The sequence below is a fragment of the Cherax quadricarinatus genome, chromosome 68, assembly GCF_038502225.1.
Source record: "Cherax quadricarinatus isolate ZL_2023a chromosome 68, ASM3850222v1, whole genome shotgun sequence".
NCBI classification, from domain to species: domain Eukaryota; kingdom Metazoa; phylum Arthropoda; class Malacostraca; order Decapoda; family Parastacidae; genus Cherax; species Cherax quadricarinatus.
The window spans coordinates 20,585,663-20,607,429 of record NC_091359.1 but is presented as its reverse complement, the minus strand read 5'-3'; the positions used below and the strand labels follow the sequence as shown (position 1 = coordinate 20,607,429).

The following is a 21,767-nucleotide window of genomic DNA, read 5'->3' as shown; positions in this document are numbered from 1 at the left end:
GTGAAGCATTTGGTAGGTCATTTATGTATAGGAGAAAGAGAAGAGGGCCAAGGACACTTCCATGTGGGACACCAACTGTAATTGGTTGTGCGGAAGAGCTTGCCCCATTTGCGTACACATATTGGCTTCTGTTGCTGAGGTATGACTTGAGGTAGTTGAGGGAGTGCCCTCTAATACCATAGTGTGACAATTTTACGTGGAGCAAGTCATGGTCAACTGTATCAAAAGCTTTACGCAAGTCAATGAAGATCCCCAGTGGGACTTCTTTTTTCTCTGTTGCAGTGTATATATGTTCTAGCATATGTATAATAGCATCATTAGTATTTTTATTAGGCCTGAATCCAAACTGGCAGGGGTTGAGTATGTTTTGGGAGATGAGGTAGGAGTAGATTCGTTTATGAATTAATTTTTCGAAGATTTTTGAGAGAGGGTGTAAATTGGATATTGGCCTATAGTTATTCAACTCTGTTTGGTCTCCTCCTTTATGGATCAGGGTGACCCTTGCTATTTTGAGAACTGTAGGGAAGGTGGAGGATTCAATGGATTTGTTAGTGTTGCAATGATTGGTGATAGCACTTGTGACACTTTTTTGTATATAAAGGGTGGCAAGGTATTTAAATCTCCTGCCTTGTTTTTTAGTGCGTTGATAATAAGGGAGACTTCGTATGGGTTAGTCGGAGCTAGGAACAGTGTGTTCGGGTAGTTGCCAGTGAGGTAGTCATTTGGTGGGGTATCTGAGCTTGGGATTTTATTGGCAAGGTTTTGTCCTATTGTGGAGAAGAAATCATTGAGTCTGTTTGCTGTTTCTGTTGGTGGGAGTTGGGGTTCATCTGATTTTGCTAATTTTATTTCGCTATTTTGTGATATCTTTTTTGTTCCCAGAATTTCAGATAGGATTTTCCAGGTCTTTTTTATATCACCTCGTAAGTTGGATAATCTGTTCTCATAATATAATTTTTTTGCCCTTCTTATCAGGCTGGTTAGGATTGACGAGTAACGTTTTGTTTGGTCTCTGGTTATGTGACCCATTCTGTACTGTTTTTCATATCGGTGTTTTGTATTTATGGATTTGAGAATGCTGGGTGTTAGCCAGGGACTGTTCAGTCTCTTAGCTGTCATCTGTTTAGTTTTTTTAGGGCAGTGCTTGTTATAGAGGTATTGGGTCTTTTTTAGAAAATTATTAAAACATTCGTCAATATCTGTATAGATTTCTAGCTCAGTGTGCCAGTTGATGTTTGTTACTGCTGTTGTGAAGTTATTAATGGCTGCCTCATTGTGAAGTTTGAAGGTGACTTTAGTAGTGTCTTGGGGTAATTTACCAAGAGTTGTTATGAGGAAAGTAGGGTAGTGGTCTGTGGTATTATCTGTAATTATGCCTGATTTTAAAGGGGATATGGTGTTGGTTCAGATGTGGTCAAGTAGGGAAACACTAGTCTCTGTAACTCTTGTAGGTTTTGTTACTGTTGGTAGCAACATACAGTTACTCATTGTGTTTGTGAATTCAGTAACGTGTGGGTCCTGGTCTTGCAGGAGATTTATATTGAAGTCACCTGAGAGTATTAAGTGATCTTTGTTCATGCGCGCATCAGTTATCATACTTCCTAGGTTTTGACTAAATTGGCTAATGTTTGACTGTGGAACTCTGTAGATGTTTATCAATGTGAGAGGTTTTTGTAGGTATTTGGATTTGAATTTAGCTATTATATATTCCCCATGTTCATCCCTTGTGCAAGTATTAGTGATACATTCTAGTTGGTCTGAGTAGTATATAGCTGTGCCACCCCCTTGTTGATCTGTCCTACAGTTGTGTATGGCTGTGTAACCAGGAATGGCATAGACATCTGTAGCATCAGGCTTTAGCCAGGTTTCAGTTAGTGTAATGATGGACATATTGGCATGCAAGGAATTTAGTAATGCTATGAGGTCATCGTAATGCTTGCTTAACCCTTTGACTGTTTCAGGCCCCTTTCTGAAACTGTCATTCTGTCGCTCAATTTAAAAAAAAAAAAAAAAAAAATTCTTATGAAATGATAGAGAATCTTTTCCCAATGGTAATGACACCAAAAGTTCGAAAACTCATGGAATTATGCTCCCGCGAAGTTAGCGGTCTCGGTGACATATGCGTATCAGCGATTTCACCGACTTTGATCCCTATTTTCAGCCAATTCCATTGTTCCAGTTGACCAAACTCATAGCTATTTCTTTAGAACTCCATTTTATCTATCAGCTGAGTACAAGAAACCTCCCATTTACTAATTTGGACTACCCAATATGGTGGTCAGAAATTGGCAATTTGGCCAATTTCACGCAAACTAAAAAAGATGCCAATTTCAAAATAAGGTTCAGAATAAAGAAGGTAGACATTCGTGGCACTAAAATAACATATGCTCTGTTCATTAGTCACATCTCTAGGCCCCTCTTATGTTATTATTGCTTTCTATTTTGATTTTTTATTCATACAAAAAAATACAAAATTTACTTTTATGCAGACTACTGCATTATTGTAAAAATGGTATAAATAATATCAGTGCACTAGTGAAGAATATTAGACTCCCCAGTTGACGTGTATTGGATGTGTGGTGTGATTTATTTATTCCTGAACATTGGTAAAAATCGAACATTTCCGCTACTTTGAGCTCAGTCTCAAGGTCGTTTTCATCGTCAAAGTAATGAAAATCATCTCTATTTCTGTAATATGTTTTCAATTTTATCACCTAAGACCATGAAAACGCAAATACAACGATAAATACTATACGAAAATACACCTCAAAGTCGGCGTTTTATTCCAAAAAAAACGATCAGTTTTTTTTTTTATCATTACGCAATGTGTGCTGCAGGATTTTTTTATGTGGTGCACACTGACCACACAGACCCATTCTCTCACATGTGGGCTTACCAGCTTTCTCCCACTTGATTTGAAGCCGCTAGAATTAATGAGTATATATACGTCAGAAATATTGGCTCGTAAGACGTATTTATACGTCGAAAACAATCAAAGGGTTAAAGATCTGATATTGTAGTTAAAGACAGTTATGTTTTTGTTGGCTCTGAGAAGTGCCTTTGATTGTTCTGCTGTGTAGTAATTACAGTAACTGTTTGATTCATTTAAGTCATCCAATAAGAGGTTGGTATCAGGATCAATGCTTGTAATCATAAGATTTGTAGTGAATCTATAGTTAGAATTAAGTATAAAACAAAGTAAATATTCTAAAGCTAAAAAATAGCACCTGAATTATTTAACAAATGTAAAAATAATGAGCTAAGGTAGTTTTTTAAAGCTAAAAAAAAGGAGACAATATAAAAGGGACAAAAATAATTTGTGGTGAACAAATAAAGTGATGATCAAATAATGGAGCTTGGGAATATGATAGTAGGTAGTACTTTAAAGGTAATTCTTTAAAGTTAGAATTATAATATAAAATTATAATATAAAAGGGACTAATATAAGTTGTGGTGAACAATAAAGTGGTAATCAAATAAATGAGCTTTGGAATATAATGGCAAAATAGTGAACTTATTACACTTTAGCACCTGAGAATAGCACCTTGATTATTTTAACAATTGTGAATATATGAACTAAGGTAGTTATATAAAGCTAAAATAATGGAAAAAATATATAAGGGACTAAAATTAAGTAATGGTAAACAAAGTTAAATGGACAGATAGTCACTATGAAATAATATTGGTTTAGGAGTAAGATCTGATTTGTAATATTAAATAAGTTGAGCAGTTTATTGCACAATAAAAAGTAAAAAAATGAGGTAGTTGGTACTAGCTAGCAAAAGATAGTTTAGGTACTTGCAAAAAAGTAATTGGAATATACACTAATTGCACACAATAAAAAGTGACTAAAAAAAAAGTTGTGGTAAACAAAATTAAATGGACAGGTAAGAACAATGAATAATATTAGTTTGGAGTAAGATTTGACTTGTAACTTAAAATTATGAGCAATTAATAGCAGTAAGAAAGAAGTATAAAGTATTGGAGGTAGTTAGCATTAGCTAGTGATGAAAAAATAATAAAAATAATAATGCACAATATAATAGTAACGTACACTATATGCACCACACGTATATATGTATTTAGGGCACTTATCTAATCTGTTACAGAAATGTCAGCTTTTCTAAGGAAGGTAGAGAAATCATGTTCGTTTGAGATAGTATATTGTTGTCCTGTTGATGTTTTCCTTACTAGTATTTTCCCATCTCGCGTGAAACACTGATGTATTTTGTTTTCCTGTTTAAGTTTTCTCAGCCTGAACAGAAGGTTTTGACGTTTTCTTGTTAGACACTCATTTATGTACACTCCATTTTTCATTGTAATTGCTGATTTAATTAGGTCCTTTCTTTTATCGTATGAATGAAGTCGGATCATTATACTGTGTTTACTTCCTGATTTTCCTAGCAAACGTGTTTCTTTGATTTCATTGTTTTGCACGATGACTTGTACGTGGTCCTGTATTATCCTGACAGCAGTTTCTTTGCACTGTGCTTGTGTTATGTCACTTGGAATGTGTGGACTGTTTATTATAACTGCATCAGACAACTTATCTTGTTCAGTTTTGTCGTCTTGGAAATCAAGGTATTCATTTAGTCGAGTGTGCATGTTCTGATTCCAGTCCTTGATTGCTTCTTCAACCTTCATATTTATTGTAGTTATTTGTTCAGTGTGACTGGCTATTTTATTTAACATGGGGAAGTGGAACAGAATTCTTACTCCGTAAGCCATGCGTGTTGTAAGAGGTGACTAAAATGCCGGGAGCAAAAGGCTAGTAACTCCTCCTCCTGTATACATTACTCAATTTACAAAGAGAAACTTTTGTTTTTCTTTTTATGTCATCCTGCCTTGGTAGGATATGGTTGGTTTGTTGAAAAAAAAAATAAAAAAATAAAAATAAACACTGCTCAAAGAGAAATAAAGTACAATGTAACAGCCAATGCATTTTAAAAAAAATAATAAGCAAGTTAAATAAATGAAGATGGAGGTGGGAAGTACAATGCCTGCACTTTAAAGGAGGGGTTTGGGATATTAGCTGTTTGGAGGGACATCTAAACTGTCCTATCTGAGCCTCTGCAAAGACAGTGATTATGTAGGAATGATGATGAAAGTGCTTATGGCATGCAAAGAGTACGTAACCTTTATTCGGCACATGTACACACCCTCATTTACAGGCTATCTCCCCCAACCAGCGAACCAGGCTGCTAAGAGTTGATGATGGGGCCCCGTCGTTCAACTAGTGACCAGGTTCCAGCCAATAAGATGGTGGTTTTGGCAATCGCAGAGGTTATGTGGGTACCACTCTCCTGTCTGCCCTTGTCATTCCCATTCTAGAGCTGGTTGAAGCACGGTCTGCTATCTTGTGGCTTCTATTTCTGCCTTGCTTACCGTGGAGTGCACTATACTTATCACTGTACATAGTGTACATATTGCTGTTCTAAATTGGTGAAGGATAATATAAGTCTAAACTTTTTCTGCTGTGTTTATTTTGCTCCCATTACACCCGGGATAACAGGCCATTTGGAATCCTGGGTTGTAATATGGGTAGCCTGTCCAGGAGCTGGAGCTGGACTTAGAGAAACGGTTGAGCTTAGGGTGAAGCTCGTAGCAGGAACATTGTGCAGCTTGCTGTCTGGCATTGCATTAGCTTTGCCTATGCTTTACAAATTTTGTCAGTTTTGTTATGGTCAGCCTTGCTATTGTGTGATCGTTCAACAGCTCGCTACTAGCTTGTTCGGTGTGCTCGCTTCGCTACGGTCAATCTTCTAGAACAGTGTAGCTGTCTGGCATTGCTTTACAAATTTTGCGTGTCAGTTGTTACTAGCCTGTTCGGTGTGGAGAATTTTGCAGTCAGCTTTGCTTGTATGTGTATTCTGCAATCGTACTGTGCATAGCTAAGCGTGTTCTGCAAATTAACGTGTTACGTTGGGGTATTCTGCAATCGCACTGTGCATAGCGAATAACTTATGCCACCTAGACGAGTCAGACGTCTGGTGTCGGCATATACTTTGCATAACCTACCTAAATTGTCCCTACAGCGTTGTTGGCAAATTGCTCGTTCCATTGGCATTAAATATAAATGCACTCTCACAGCTGCGCAACTGCGTTCACTGATTGCTGACAAACTTATAGAAGAAGAGATGGCACATCAGACTCCTCCCTCTACGGGAGCTAGGGCAAAAACTACTATGTTCTCGCAGGAGGAAGATGATACACCTACGGAGCAAAATGGTCAGTACAGTGTAGCTGGGTTGTCTCAGGGTGAATCAGCGTCGTTGGCACTTGAGCTGGCAAAAATCAATCTTGAGCAAACTAGGGAACAGAGAGCATTCGCAAGGGAAGAATATGATAGGGAAAGAGAAAGGAGGCAGTTTTCGCATTCTGTAAATGATTTTAGTTTACAAAAAGCAGTACAGCTTGTTCCCCGCTTCAATGAGGCCGAACCAGAGCAATTTTTCGAAAGCTTCGAAAATCAGGCTCGAGTCTTGAGGTGGCCGGAACAGCATTGGGCATCGTTGGTTCATACAGCATTATTGGGTAAAGCACAGGAATTTACGTCAGTATTAAATGACGCTGAATTTTCTGATTATCAAGTAGTGAAGACCACAGTGTTGGGAGCATATACATGTATCCCAGCCAAATAGTATAGAAAGATTTTCAAGCTGAGCAGACGACAGCTTGGTCAATCCCTAGTGGACTTTGTGAGACAGCAAACCAAAGCTTTTACCAGCTGGTATAAAGCAAGTGGTGTCTCTACCTTTGAGGAGCTGGTACAGTTTATTCTGATTGATAACCTGCTGGAGTCTGTGGGACCAGAGGTTCGAGTTTTTCTGCAGGATCATGACTTAACCACTGCATTGGAGGCAGCCAGGTTGGCTGATACCTTCGAAACTAACCGCTCCTTGTCCGAGCGGTCCCGTCTCTCTTTTCAACAGCCTGGCATGAGCAGAGATCGTCAACCTTGGAGAATGAAGTGCCAGCCAGAGGGAGAACGTCTATGTCAGCCAACTAAGTCACCTGGTGAGCCACGCTTCTCAACTTATGGTCCACCTGCGGAGAGGCAAACTACTCATGGTGCATCTCGACAACAGTATCCAGAGAGACACCAGCCAGAACGACACCATTTACAAATTCAGCAGGGAGTAAAGGGCAAGCCTGTCGTCTGCTTCCTGTGTAATAAAGTAGGTCACATCCGTCCCAACTGCCCCCATAAACCCCAACCCATTGGGAAAATCTCTAATATCCCTAGTAACATGTCCCCTAGAGAAGTAGAAAAACGTATGGCCCCTTATTATTGCAAGAGTCTTATTTCCCTTCAGGAAAACTCAGAAACAACTGAAGTAAAGACCTTTAGAGACACTGGAGCATATTGCTAACTTATAAGAGAAGGAATATTACCCCTTTCAGAGAACACCTCCTTGAATTCCTCTGTTTTATTGGAAGCATTTGGAGGAGCTATATATTCTGTCCCTTTGCATCATATTTATGTACAGTGCAAATATTACACTGGGTACTTGACTGTAGGTGTCTCAAAAGGATTCCCCATGAAAGATGCCATGTTATTACTGGGTAATAACATTACTACTGTTAGTGTGTGTCCTGAACCTATAATGATTAATTCTTCTCCGGTGTTGGCCATAACTCGGGCAACATCCCAAGGGTTGTCTGGAGAGAATGTTGACCTATCCTTGGACAACTCCGATCTCGGAATAGCCACGTTGTTTTATGAGGCACACCGGCCAGAGCCTCGTAAATCAAGTGAACAGACCCCGATCAAGCCTTCCTATTCCCAGGTTGCAGGATTGCCAGATGTCTCTGTTTCCATGCCCGAGGGACTGTCCTTCCGGGAGGAACAACGAAAGGACCCTTCTTTAAAATTCGCTTTTCAGGCAGCCATGGGTAAATCCTCTTTGGGTCATCCGGTCAAGTATGAAGTTAAAAACAATTATTTGATCTGCACTGAGACTGGTAAGGAGATAGAGGGCCGGCAATTGTTTAACAGGTTAGTAGTTCCAACAAAGTATAGACCTCAAATATTAAATATAGCTCATAATACGTCATTAGGAGGTCACTTAGGAATTACAAAAACCTTGTATAGAATCACAAAAGAATTTTATTGGCCAAAATTAAAGAAAGATGTGAAGAATCATATTAGGTGTTGCCGAGAATGTCAGCAAGTAGGGAAACCTGGACATTCCATTAAACCTGCACCTCTCCAACCTATACCTGCTGATGGAGAACCTTTTGCAGATTTAATTATAGATTGTGTAGGTCCACTACCTAGGTCAAAGTCTGGAAATCAATACATTTATTTACGATTATGGATAAAGTAACCAGATACCCTGAAGCAATTCCCATGCGTAGTATTAATACTAAAGCTATTCTCAAAGCTTTAACCAAATTTATTTCTTGTTTTGGCATTCCTTAAACTATTCAAAGTGATCAAGGTACTAACTTTACTGCCAAAGCATTTAGGGAAGTATTAACTAGGTTAGGGATAATCCACAACTTATCCACTGCCTATCATCCTCAGTCCCAAGGCGCCTTGGAAAGATTCCATCAGACGTTAAAAACTATGATGAGAACTTTTTGCATGCACTTTCCTACAGACTGGGATGAATCACTACCCTTTTTGCTGTTCTCAGTATGAGAGACGGTGCAAGAGTCTACAGGGTATAGTCCGTTTGAGCTGATCTTTGGGCACAATGTAAGAGGTCCTCTTCGGGTGCTCAAAGAAGGATGGATGGGAGAAGACGTTAGTTCAACACTCTACAACCCGTCTTCAAGGTTGCAGGTGGCACGTCAGTTAGCCAAGGCTAACCTGAAGACAGCTCAAAGTAAGATGAAACAGAGGTATGACAGAAGTGCACAATTCTGCTCCTTCCATCCAGGAGACAAGGTGTTGGTGCAGGAACCTATACCTGGCCACACCTTGAAAGCTAGATTTACGGGACCTATGCAGATTGTAAGTAGATTATCTGATGTAAATTATGTGGTAGCTCCCATTGATAAGACCTCAAAAACTAAAACTTACCACATTAATCAATTAAAGTCTTTTCATACACCAGATAAAGTCCCAGTAATGACTCTGTCCTCTACCTCTGAGGAAGACTCTGACTCTTTGCACTCTATCTCTGAAATTAATATTAAACTTTCAAATTCTGTCCTCCTCAAGGATCCTAGCCCTTTAACCCTTTGAGGGTCGACAGGCCCTCTCCAAAACTCGTTCTCAGGGTCGGCCAAATTTCAAAAAAAAAAAAAAAAATTATTTTTTCTTATGAAAAAATAGAGTATTTTTTTCTAAACATTATAGGCTAAACAAAAAAATTTTAACGTCAATACTTACCGAGATATGGAGGTGTGAAATTTGCCAAAATTGAACAACATATGGTAACATCGCCGACTGCCGTCACCCGGTATTTTTCTATTTACTTTTTTATGTACTATTTTCAATTATTTTTCAATTTTTCTTTTTCTGAGTAACTTTTATGGCCTCTGAGGCCAACATGATCAGTATTTTGTAAGTTATTTCTTTTTCAATACTACACAATAAGGGCATAAACACTGTTGTCATTATTTTGTTTACAGAAAATATTTACACAAACAAACGATATGAAATGTTGTTTATTACTATTTTTCTATATTTTATATACACATATACAGTCACAGGGAATGTTTCTAGAAGTTCTGAAGCCTGTGGAACTCTTTGAAACATGGTGTCATGCACAGTGGAGTTTTGCACTCCTCACACATAAAACGAGTGTCTCTGCGTTGTTGTGTGCGTTTTCTTGTATGTGCACAGACGTAACACCTCTTCTGAGCCTTTTTCTTCAAAGCAGTAGCAGGCAGTTTTACCAGGAAGTGATCACCATGCTTCAGACGAGCAGGTAGTTGTTGATAATTTGGTGGGCGGTCAATTGCAGGTGCTGTTCCTTGGTACTTGAATACTATTTGTCTGATGACAGACAAACAGAATTCGCCGTACTGTGGTTTGTTTCTGGTGCTCATCTTATACATATTATAAGCATTGAGCATGGAAATGTCCAGAAGATGGAAAAACAGTTTGATGTACCACTTATAACTCTTGCGAACACAATCATCAAACCCAATCTGCATGTCACATTTGTCCACTGAACGCATGTTGAAGGTGTAATCAATCACAGCTGCAGGTTTTAGAATGGGTTCATTTCTCTCTCTATGCTGCCTGCCACTGTTCGCCATTTCATTAGGGTGAATTGATGACAACAGTGTGACATCTCGTTTGTCATGCCACCGAAATGCCATGATGTCATTGGCAGCAAACGCCTGCACCTCACCTCTACGAGTGCCAGCGTCAAACCTGGGCATATGTTTTCGATTTGCACGCACTGTGCCACACACATCTGTCATGTTCACTCGCAAAAAATCACTGAGTGAGGGGCTTGTGTACCAGTTATCTGTATATAATATATGCCCCTTACCAAGGTATGGTTCTATCATTGTTCGAACCACATCACCTGAGATGCCCAATAACTTCCTGGTATTTTGCAATGTATAACTTCCAGTGTACACAATAATATCCAATACCAGACCACTGTAACAATCACAAAGCACAAACAACTTTATACCAAAGCGTTTCCTCTTGCTTGGTATGTACTGCTTGAAAGAGAGTCTTCCTTTGAACAGAATCAAAGACTCGTCAATTACAAGCTTCCTGAAGGGATAAAAATGCGTACTGAATTTCTGTTTCAGATACACAAACACATTCCTAATCTTATATAACCTGTCAGTTCTGTCAGGCCTGGTTTTATCTGAGAAGTGAAGCATACGTAACATTAGCACAAATCGATTCACTGGCATTATATCACTGAAACCTGGTGTTGCAATCAGGGGGTCTGTTGACCAGTATGATTTCACTTTGTGCTTATACACATGTGGCATAAGCATTATTGTGGCAAAGAAAAGATACATCTCAGCCACAGTTGCCTCCTTCCACTGGTGTAGACGTGATTTTGGTGAAAGTAATGTGTTTGCCATGGTGTACTCGCAGTATGTGTTGCTTTCCATGACAATACTTTTCATCAGTGGTTCGTCAAAGAATAACTCGAAACATTCCAGTTCAGTGGCATTGTTCCCAAGTGCACAAGATGGCCGTATTCCACTTTGGCTGCCATCAAACTGGTGGGGATTTGGAACAAAATTGACAGCTTCCTGCCAATCCCAGGTGCGGTCTGCTGGTGGGTACTGGACAATGACAGGTGGTTGTGGTTGTGGAGGTTGTGGTTGTGGAGGTTGTGGTTGTGGAGGCTGGTGTGGTGGGGGAGTGGGGGATGGTGGCCTTTGTTCTAGATCAGCTGAGGCAGCGGCGTGGGTGGCAGCGTGGGTGGCAGCATGGCCCACTGCTGGTGCCTCACCGCCGGCACCACTACCACCACGCACATTTTCCATCCCAATTGCAACAGTATCTTCGTCATTTTCACTGTCTGTTCCTGTTGTACAGCCACGGGATGTACTCCGAGATACACTCCTTCCCCTTGGAATAGCATATGGCACACTTCCAGAGCGCATATATCGTCGTATATACTGACGCTTCACTGGGGAATATTGCACTTCACTATCACTACTGGAACTAGTTTGAAGAGCTTGTAGTTCATATTCACTATCACTATCATCGCCCATGCTCTCATCTGAGTCTGGGATTTGGGAAAATAGAAGTTTCCTCTTGGGTTCTGGAACAACTGAACGTGAACACGAGGGCCCAGCACCAGAGGTGGAAGGCTGAGGGTCGTCTGGGTTTTCTTCACTATTACCGATATTATGGTCATTAGTTTCGGTCAAAACCTCACTAAAACCACGAAACTCATCTTCACTGGCACTTCCATCACTATTAGAACTGTCACTGGGGAACAAAAGTGTCCCAATTCGCCGAGGAGTGAGGAGCTTCTTACCGCGAGGCATGGTGGACATTGTTTACTAAGAGGGCATTCCCACAATGCACCACTGGGTCCCAGATTTTTTTTCTACCGCGCACACCGATCACGCAGACCCATTCTCTCACACCTAGGCCTACCAGCCTTTTTGCGCGAGATTTGAGGCCGCTAGAATTTATGCGTACTAGTACGTCAAAAACCCCTACGTGTAAGATGTACTAGTACGACGAAAACCCTCAAAGGGTTAATGGAGGGATTATCTGAAACGCAAGCAACAAATTTAACGGAGCTTCTACAGTCATATCCTAATATTTTTTCGGATGTGCCGAAAAAATGTACGTTAGGTTATCATGATGTAGATGTGGTAAACTCTAAACCAATTAAACTCTCCCCCTACAGAGCTAATCCTGAAAAGCAAAGGCTACTTCAGCAGGAAGTAGAATTTTTGTTAAAGCATGGTTTAGTGGAGGAGTCATCTAGTCCATGGGCTTCACCGTGCATCCTTGTGAAGAAGGCTGATGGAGGGTTTCGTATGTGTACAGACTACCGTAAGGTGAACGAGGTCACAATTACAGATGCTTACCCTCTTCCTCGTCTGGATGACGTAATTGACTTTGTGGGTAAGGCTACTTTTGTGTCCAAGTCAGATCTCCTTAAAGGTTACTATCAGATACCTTTGACGGATAAGGCGAAGGAAATCTCTGCCTTCGTAATTCCAGGAGGTCATTATCAATACACAGTTACCCCCTTTGGAATGAAAAATTCCCCCTCTTCATTCCAGAAACTTATCCATCAGGCTATTAAAGGACTTGAAGGCACGGCAGCATACCAGGATGATATTGTTGTGGTGTCTGATACTTGGGATCAACACCTATTTAGACTTAAGGCTCTTTTTGAGACCTTTAAGAGTTCCCATTTAACAGTTAATTTATCTAAATCTTCCTTTGGCCAGGCCACTATCACTTTTCTAGGCCATGAAGTAGGTAGTGGTAAAGTTGCACCTAAACTTGCTAAAGTTCTTGCTATTAAAGATTATCCAGTTCCTCATGATAGGAAATCTCTTCAACGTTTCCTAGGCATGATAGGATTTTACAGAAGATTCTGTAAGAATTTCTCAGATATTGTAACCCCTCTTACCTCTCTTACCAGTCACAAAGTTCCCTTTAATTGGACCTCAGACTGTAACACTGCTTTTAATAAAGCAAAAAGATTATTGTGTACTGCACCCATTCTCTTGTCTCCAGACTTCTCCAAACCTTTTTCATTACAGGTTGATGCTTGTGAGTCTGGGGTTGGGGCAGTACTATTACAAATCGAGAACAAGGAGTTGCAGCCTGTAGCATACTCTTCAGCCAAGTTCCAGCCACATCAGAGGGCTTACTCTACCATTGAAAAAGAAGCCCTCGCGCTGGTACTGGCTTTGGAGCATTTCGATGTTTATGTGGGCCAGACATCGCAGGTGGTCACAGTCTACAGTGATCACAATCCTCTAGTATATTTCCAAGCCATGAAAAACCACAACACAAGGCTTATGCGCTGGACGCTAAGGCTGCAGCCCTATAATATTTCCATTAAATATATTGCCGGCAAAGAAAATATGTTGGCAGACTCTTTATCTAGAGTCTAATATTTTTATTTATTTAGGTTAGGATGTTATTTGTGGTAACCCCTTTTCACACACTTTTTTTTATCCCCTGGTGTGGGGTTTTTTTTTAGTGAGGGGATGCGGGCTACCATCCGCCTGTATCTTGGGCCTATGCAAGCCTGTCTGACTGCTGTCTCACTCTTAAGTTTAGGGTTTGGCTTTTGGTCACGAGAAAAGCTGAGCTCTATCTAAGAGTTGGATGGTGGAGAGGAAAGACGGTCCCATTATTTTGTGCCATGGCGGCACGGTTACCACTGGGATGTGGCAGCCTAATCCTGAGCCTTCTCGGGGTGGGGGTGTGGCATGCAAAGAGTACGTAACCTTTATTCGGCGCATGTACACACCCTCATTTACAGGCTATCTCCCCCAACCAGCAAACCAGGTTGCTAAGAGTTGATGATGGGGCCCCATCGTTCAACTAGTGACCAGGTTCCAGCCAATAAGATGGTGGTTTTGGCAATCGCAGAGGTTATGTGGGTACCACTCTCCTGTCTGCCCTTGTCATTCCCATTCTAGAGCTGGTTGAAGCACAGTCTGCTATCTTGTGGCTTCTATTTCTGCCTTGCTTACCGTGGAGTGCACTATACTTATCACTGTACATAGTGTACATATTGCTGTTCTAAATTGGTGAAGGATAATATAAGTCTAAACTTTTTCTGCTGTGTTTATTTTGCTCCCATTACACCCGGGATAACAGGCCATTTGGAATCCTGGGTTGTAATAGTGCTGAATGACAATGAAAGTTTTTTCTTTCTTTTTTGGGTCACCCTGCCTCAGTGGGCAATGGCCGACATGCTAAAAACATTATATAATAATCTGGGTGCCATGAGTATGCTAAGAGACTACACAATACGTGTCAGGGACCCAAGACTGTTCAACTGCCTCCTAGCATACATAACGGGAATTACCAGTAGACCCCTGGCTGTCTCCAAGAAGGCACTGGACAGGCACCTTAAGTCCGTACCTGACCAGCTGGGCTATGATTCATACATAGATTTACATGTGGCCAGCAGTAACAGTCTGGTTGATCAGGCCCCGATCCACCATGAGGCCTGGTCGCAGACCAGGCCATGTGGGTGTTGACCCCCGAAACCCTCTCCAGGTATACTCCAGGTATGATAAGGCATTTTGAAAGGAATTAAAAATACTGTAGAGAAAAGGTACAACAGTACTTACCACTCTGTAAAACTACATTCCCTGTAGCCATATCAACATAGAAGGCATGGGAATGTGCAATTACCAGAGGGCCCTATGTACCTGGCACTCTCTTTTGGTGTTCCATGCTTTCATTGGTTTTCATCTGATCCACTGTTCATTAGGTTTGGTGCATTTACAGCTTTTTTTGCACAACATTTGCATAAGGGGTGACTGGCACCATACTTTAAGGTAAGTATTGTATGTACCATGTATTTATTTTACATCAGCTGTTTTTTTATGCCTAACTATATTGAGCACTTAATATATGATAGTGTAAACACGTTATCAGGCGCTTTAGACACGTTCAATAATATAAAAAAAAGCTCTTTCCCACCTGCAATCTATTACTCTAACCAATTATCTTGTCTTAGCACCACTTGCTTTAGTGATGAATATGGGGAATACATCTTTGCTAATTTTACTGTAAAAAACCTTAAGACGCCTATAACAATCGGTGCCATTTACCGGATACCTCACACAAACATCCCAAATTTCAGTGAGAAATTAAAGTCACTAATAACAAACAGACAAATGAATAAGCACCACCTTCTCTTAGCTGGAGACTTCAACATCAACCTTGGCTTACTAGATGATCAGCCTGTAACTGATTTCATCAACAATATGAACAACACACTTCTCATACCAACAATAACTAAACCAACCAGGCTCACTGAGACAAGTGCAACCATAATAGACCACATATGGACCAATATACTAGCCCCCCTTAAATCAGGGATAATCACAGATAGCACTACAGACCACTACCCTACCTCCCTCCTGACAAACATTAGTAAACCACCACTTGAATACAACAAAGTCTCATTTAGACTCCATGACGAGGCCTCAGTAAGGAAGTTCACAGCTGACCTAGAGACTGTTGATTGGCCTACAGAATTCTCCAAGGCCAATGGTATTGATGACTGGACAGACAACTTTCTTAACAAATTACTTAGATTATACAACAAACATTGTCCTATAAAAACAAAACAGATCACAAACAAACGGCTTGGTTGCCCATGGCTAACCAGCACCATTCTGAAATCCATTGACAAGAAACACCAATATGAAAAGCAATATAGACAGGGCTTAATACACAAAGATATTCTTAAACACTATTCATCAGCTCTCACCAAAGTAATAAAAAAAGCCAAACAACTATACTACTCCAGTAGATTCACAGACACTAGAGGAGATATAAAAAAGACCTGGAAAACACTCTCTCAGATTCTAGGGACCCACAAACTGAGAAAAACCAAGAATATTGTCCTAACTAAACCTAATGAAACACCACTACATCCCACTGACACAGCTAACAAGATAAACGACTTCTTCTCAAACATAGGATCTAATCTCGCCAGTAAAATCCCACATACCAATGCCCATGCCGGGGACTACCTAGATGGAAATTTCCCTAATTCCTTCTATCTTGCACCAACTGAGCCCACGGAAGTCATTGAGATCATAAAGTCACTTAAAAATAACTCGGGGAATCTGTCTCATGTCCCACCATTACTGTACAAGCGAGCGGCCCATGTCCTTTCGCATGCTATTTCATTACTTTTTAACAAGTCAATAGAGACTAGCACCTTCCCGAAACTACTCAAGATGGCAAGGGTTACACCAATACATAAAGGTGGTGACCCTACAGACTTAAACAACTATAGGCCAATATCTAACTTACCATTGCTATCCAAAATCTTTGAGAAACTCGTGCACAGGAGACTGTATTCATTTATAACGGCTCAAAACATACTCAACCCCTGCCAGTTTGGATTCAGGAAAAATAAAAGCACTAATGATGCAATCATAAAAATGCTAGATCTGCTTTACACAGCATTGGAAAATAAGGAATATCCACTAGGAATTTTTATTGACCTAAGAAAAGCTTTTGACACAGTAGACCACGGCATCCTACTCCACAAACTTGACCACTACGGTATAAGAGGCCATGCGCTTGCTTATTTCAAATCTTACATTACTAATAGGTATCAGTACGTCACCATTAAAGACACAGCATCAGCAACATGGCCACTTGATACTGGAGTTCCGCAGGGAAGTGTCCTTGGTCCCCTGCTCTTCCTCATATACATCAATGACCTTCCAAACGTATCCCAACACCTGAAACCCATTCTCTTTGCTGATGACACGACTTATGTCATCTCTCACCCTAATCTTGCCACCCTTAACACCATTGTGAATGAGGAGCTGATTAAAATATCGACTTGGATGACAGCCAATAAACTTACGCTTAACACTGACAAAACTTACTATATTATGTTTGGTAGCAGAGCAGGAGATGCACAAATTAACATTAAGATTGACAACACTCTAATTACCAGAAATAATGGGGGAAAATTCCTAGGCTTATACCTTGACAATAACCTGAATTTCAGCACCCATATCCAGCATATAGCCAAAAAAGTATCCAAAACGGTTGGGATCCTCTCCAAGATACGATACTACGTGCCGCAAAATGCCCTTCTCACACTATACCACTCACTTATTTATCCATACCTCACCTATGCTATTTGTGCTTGGGGATCAACTGCAGCAACACACCTAAAGCCAATAATAACCCAACAAAAAGCTGCAGTAAGAATAATCACTAAATCCCATCCCTGGCAGCACACCCCCCCACTCTTCAAAGATCTAAACTTACTCCCAGTTCAGTACATCCACACTTACTACTGTGCAATCTATATCTACAGGGCCTTAAACTCTAATATCAACCTTGACCTAAAATGCTTTCTTGATAGTTGTGACAGAACCCACAGGCATAACACCAGAAACAAACATCTCTACGACATTCCCCGTGTCCGACTAAACCTTTACAAAAATTCAATGTATGTCAAAGGCCCTAAAATCTGGAATACCCTACCTGAGAACTCTAGAACTGCAGACACATTCATCACCTTCAAAACTACCATTAGAAAACATCTTATCTCCCTGATACACCCCGTCAACTAACTTCACGAATACCACCTGGTGGTTCACACTTACACTCGCTCACTCATTTGACCATAAACAGAAATATTAATCTCAGTCTTAAAATAATGAATCCTGTGATACTCCAATACTGAAACTATATACTGTGCCAAAACAAAAGCATTCACATTGCTAAACTCACAAAATAGTATTTAGTCACTTAGCCATAATACCAACTTACCTCATAATTTGTAATATTTTACATTTAAGAATAAAACTAAGTATGCCCGAAATGCCTCGTACAGTAGCCCAGAACCTAACCTGTATAAGTGGGATTGTACAGTAGCCCAGAACCTGACCTGTATAAGTGGGATCGTACAGTAGCCCAGAACCTAACCTGTATAAGTGGGATCGTACAGTAGCCCAGAACCTAACCTGTATAAGTGGGATCGTACAGTAGCCCAGAACCTAACCTGTATAAGTGGGATCATACAGTAGCCCAGAACCTAACCTGTATAAGTGGGATCGTACAGTAGCCCAGAACCTGACCTGTATAAGTGGGATCGTACAGTAGCCCAGAACCTGACCTGCATAAGTGGGATCGTACAGTAGCCCAGAACCTAACCTGTATAAGTGGGATCGTACAGTAGCCCAGAACCTAACCTGTATAAGTGGGATCGTACAGTAGCCCAGAACCTGACCTGTATAAGTGGGATCGTACAGTAGCCCAGAACCTAACCTGTATAAGTGGGATCGTACAGTAGCCCATAACCTAACCTGTACAAGTGGGATCGTACAGTAGCCCAGAACCTAACCTGTATAAGTGGGATCGTACAGTAGCCCAGAACCTAACCTGTATAAGTGGGATCATACAGTAGCCCAGAACCTAACCTGTATAAGTGGGATCGTACAGTAGCCCAGAACCTGACCTGTATAAGTGGGATCATACAGTAGCTCAGAACCTAACCTGTATAAGTGGGATCGTACAGTAGCCCAGAACCTGACCTGTATAAGTGGGATCGTACAGTAGCCCAGAACCTAACCTGTATAAGTGGGATCGTACAGTAGCCCAGAACCTAACCTGTATAAGTGGGATTGTACAGTAGCCCAGAACCTAACCTGTATAAGTGGGATCGTACAGTAGCCCAGAACCTGACCTGCATAAGTGGGATCGTACAGTAGCCCAGAACCTAACCTGTATAAGTGGGATCGTACAGTAGCCCAGAATCTAACCTGTATAAGTGGGATCGTACAGTAGCCCAGAACCTGACCTGTATAAGTGGGATCGTACAGTAGCCCATAACCTAACCTGTATAAGTGGGATCGTACAGTAGCCCCGAACCTAAACTGTATAAGTGGGATCGTACAGTAGCCCAGAACCTAACCTGTATAAGTGGGATCGTACAGTAGCCCAGAACCTAACCTGTATAAGTGGGATCGTACAGTAGCCCAGAACCTAACCTGTATAAGTGGGATCGTACAGTAGCCCAGAACCTAACCTGTATAAGTGGGATCGTACAGTAGCCCAGAACCTGACCTGTATAAGTGGGATCATAGAGTAGCCCAGAACCTGACCTGTATAAGTGGGATCATACAGTAGCCCAGAACCTGACCTGTATAAGTGGGATCATACAGTAGCCCAGAACCTAAGCTGTATAAGTGGGATTGTACAGTAGCCCAGAACCTAACCTGTATAAGTGGGATCGTACAGTAGCCCAGAACCTAACCTGTATAAGTGGGATCGTACAGTAGCCCGGAAAATAACCTGCTGTATAAGTGGGGCCCTCCTGTACCTATTTGTGTTTGAGGAGTACATGTATAAGCTCCAGCTTTTGGTCATGCCTTTCAGTTTTCGAGTGACATGACTGAGCCCTGACATATCTATTTTCATGGCCTTGTAAGGAATCAACTTTCATTAGGTTACTGTTCAGCTCATTCTACTCTTTTTAACACTCAAACATGGTAGAAATGCTTCTTGATACCTATATGGTTCATTTGAAATAGTAATTTCCAATCATGGTCCTTCTCTTTTGTAGCATTTACAGAAAAGAACCCGTCCTTATATACCTGAGCTTTGGCCTGTAATATTTTGTATGTCCTGATCATATCTCCTCTTGTTCTATGCTCCTCATTATGACACGTTCTCAGTAGAACTGAATATTTTTCTCATTTTGACATTCCTCCTGGTTTTGTTTCTTATCATTTATCAGCATACACAATTACTGAATTACATCCTGGAAACAGCAGATTTTTAACCCATTCAGGGTCCAGAGGACAAATTTCAAAGTGTACACCAGGGTCCAAGAATTTAAAAAAAAAAAAAAAAAAAAAAAAAAAAAAAAAAATTCTTATGAAATGTTAGAGAATCTTTTTCTGAAGGTAATAAAACAAAAAGTATGAAATTTGATAGAAAATTGATGAAATTATGCTCTCGCAAATTTTGATGTGTCAGCGATATTTATGAATTGGCAATTTTGCCAACTTTGACTCCCATTTTAGGCCAATTACGTTATTCCAGTTGACCAAATTCTTAGCTATTTAACTAGTATTACTTCTATTCTATCGATTGAGCACAAGAAATCGCCAAGTCAACTGTTTCAACTACAAAATAAAGTGATCAGAAATTGGTAATTTGGCCAATTAACACAAAGTTCAAAATATTCCAATTTCAAAATAGGGTCCAGAATAAACATTGTAGGTATTCATGGCACTAAACTAACATTTCCTCTGTTCATTAGTTACGTTTTATTTTTTATTCACATAATGAATTTTTATTCAAACCAAAAAATAGAAGATTTACTGTTATGCAATATTGTAATAATTGTATAAATATTATCACCACATTTGTGAATGTATATTAGACCCACCAGCTGGCGTGTATTAGACGTGTGAGGTTGTTTGTTTACTCTTGAACATCAGCAAAAATTTAACATTTCCGCTACTTTGAGCTCAGTTTCAAGCTATTTCCAGTGCTCAAACCAATCAAAATCATCTCGATTTCCGTAATATGTCTTCCATTCTATCAAATGAGACCAAGAAATCGCAAATACAACTATAAAAAACATACGAAAAAACACTGCAAAGTCGCTGTTTTAATCGAAAATCACGGTCTCATTTTTTTTCTCATTATACACTGTGTGCTGCAGGATTTGTTTTATGTGGTGCACACATACCACATAGATGTATTCTCTCATATCTATTCCCAAATTTACCACTCACAGCTTATCAGAGTGAGCTGAGCTCATGGCGTAGATCTACGGTTTGGACCCTGAATGTAAAGCCGTAGATCTATGGCACGGACCCTGAAAGGGTTAAACAAAACAGCCACGTCCCGTCATCACCCATAAGCCATGCATGTCATAAAAAATAAATGAAGTGCCAGGAGCAAGGGGCTAGTTATCCCTTCTTCTGTACTTAATTACAAGAAAGTTTAAGAAAATTTTGAATTGCAGCTGCATTTTGAATAAAATCATTTTTGTTTACATCTGACTGTGAGTCTTGAAAGACTGACCAAGGTGCCCTAGATTGGTGTATGCTGATTCCCTCTAAGACTTGAAAAGACTAAAAGAATGGCTCTCTACATAAATTTTTCCCAACTTGTCATATAGAGAATGTCTGTCTTCCATGTTAGTGACCAGTCTAGTCTAGGTGTTGTACTGCAACAAATATGCACCAAAAATGAAAATTCCTGCATTAACAAAAATTTAAAACCCACTCACAAAAAAATTACAAAGAAAACAAAAGCAGTACTTACATATAATTTCTTTTGTAGTTTCAAAGGCCATTTCTACAATATTCTCATCATGGTCTGAGGCTGCTAGATGGAAGACGCTGAATATATTTTTCCAACCTGACTTGATGTTCTTAGCTTGAGAATTTACCATCTGTGTTATGCATCTTACAACCATATCTTTTATTGCTGGTGACCTGGTAAAAACCCATACACAACTATGTATAATACAGTAAAAAAAGTAATAAATTTTTCATACAAATGACAAAAGATGATACTTTAAAATGTGCCAAACAATAGTTAAAGGAACATCGACATAAGGACACTAAGAAATCTTATCAAAGAGCTCCTACAAATAACTCTC

The 21,767-nt window shown here is 40.1% G+C and overlaps 1 protein-coding gene across 5 annotated transcripts in view; it reads right to left on the bottom strand.

The window, feature by feature from the left end:
* Window positions 1-21,767, bottom strand: part of Sec71 (ADP ribosylation factor guanine nucleotide exchange factor Sec71) — a 291,696-nt gene that overhangs the window by 57,333 nt on the left and 212,596 nt on the right. For all 5 annotated transcript variants that reach the window (XM_053789547.2, XM_053789544.2, XM_053789546.2 and 2 more), the window contains one exon: window positions 21,428-21,600. In XM_053789547.2, the coding sequence (XP_053645522.1) occupies window positions 21,428-21,600 (173 nt within the window). The remainder of the gene's footprint in view (window positions 1-21,427; window positions 21,601-21,767) is intronic.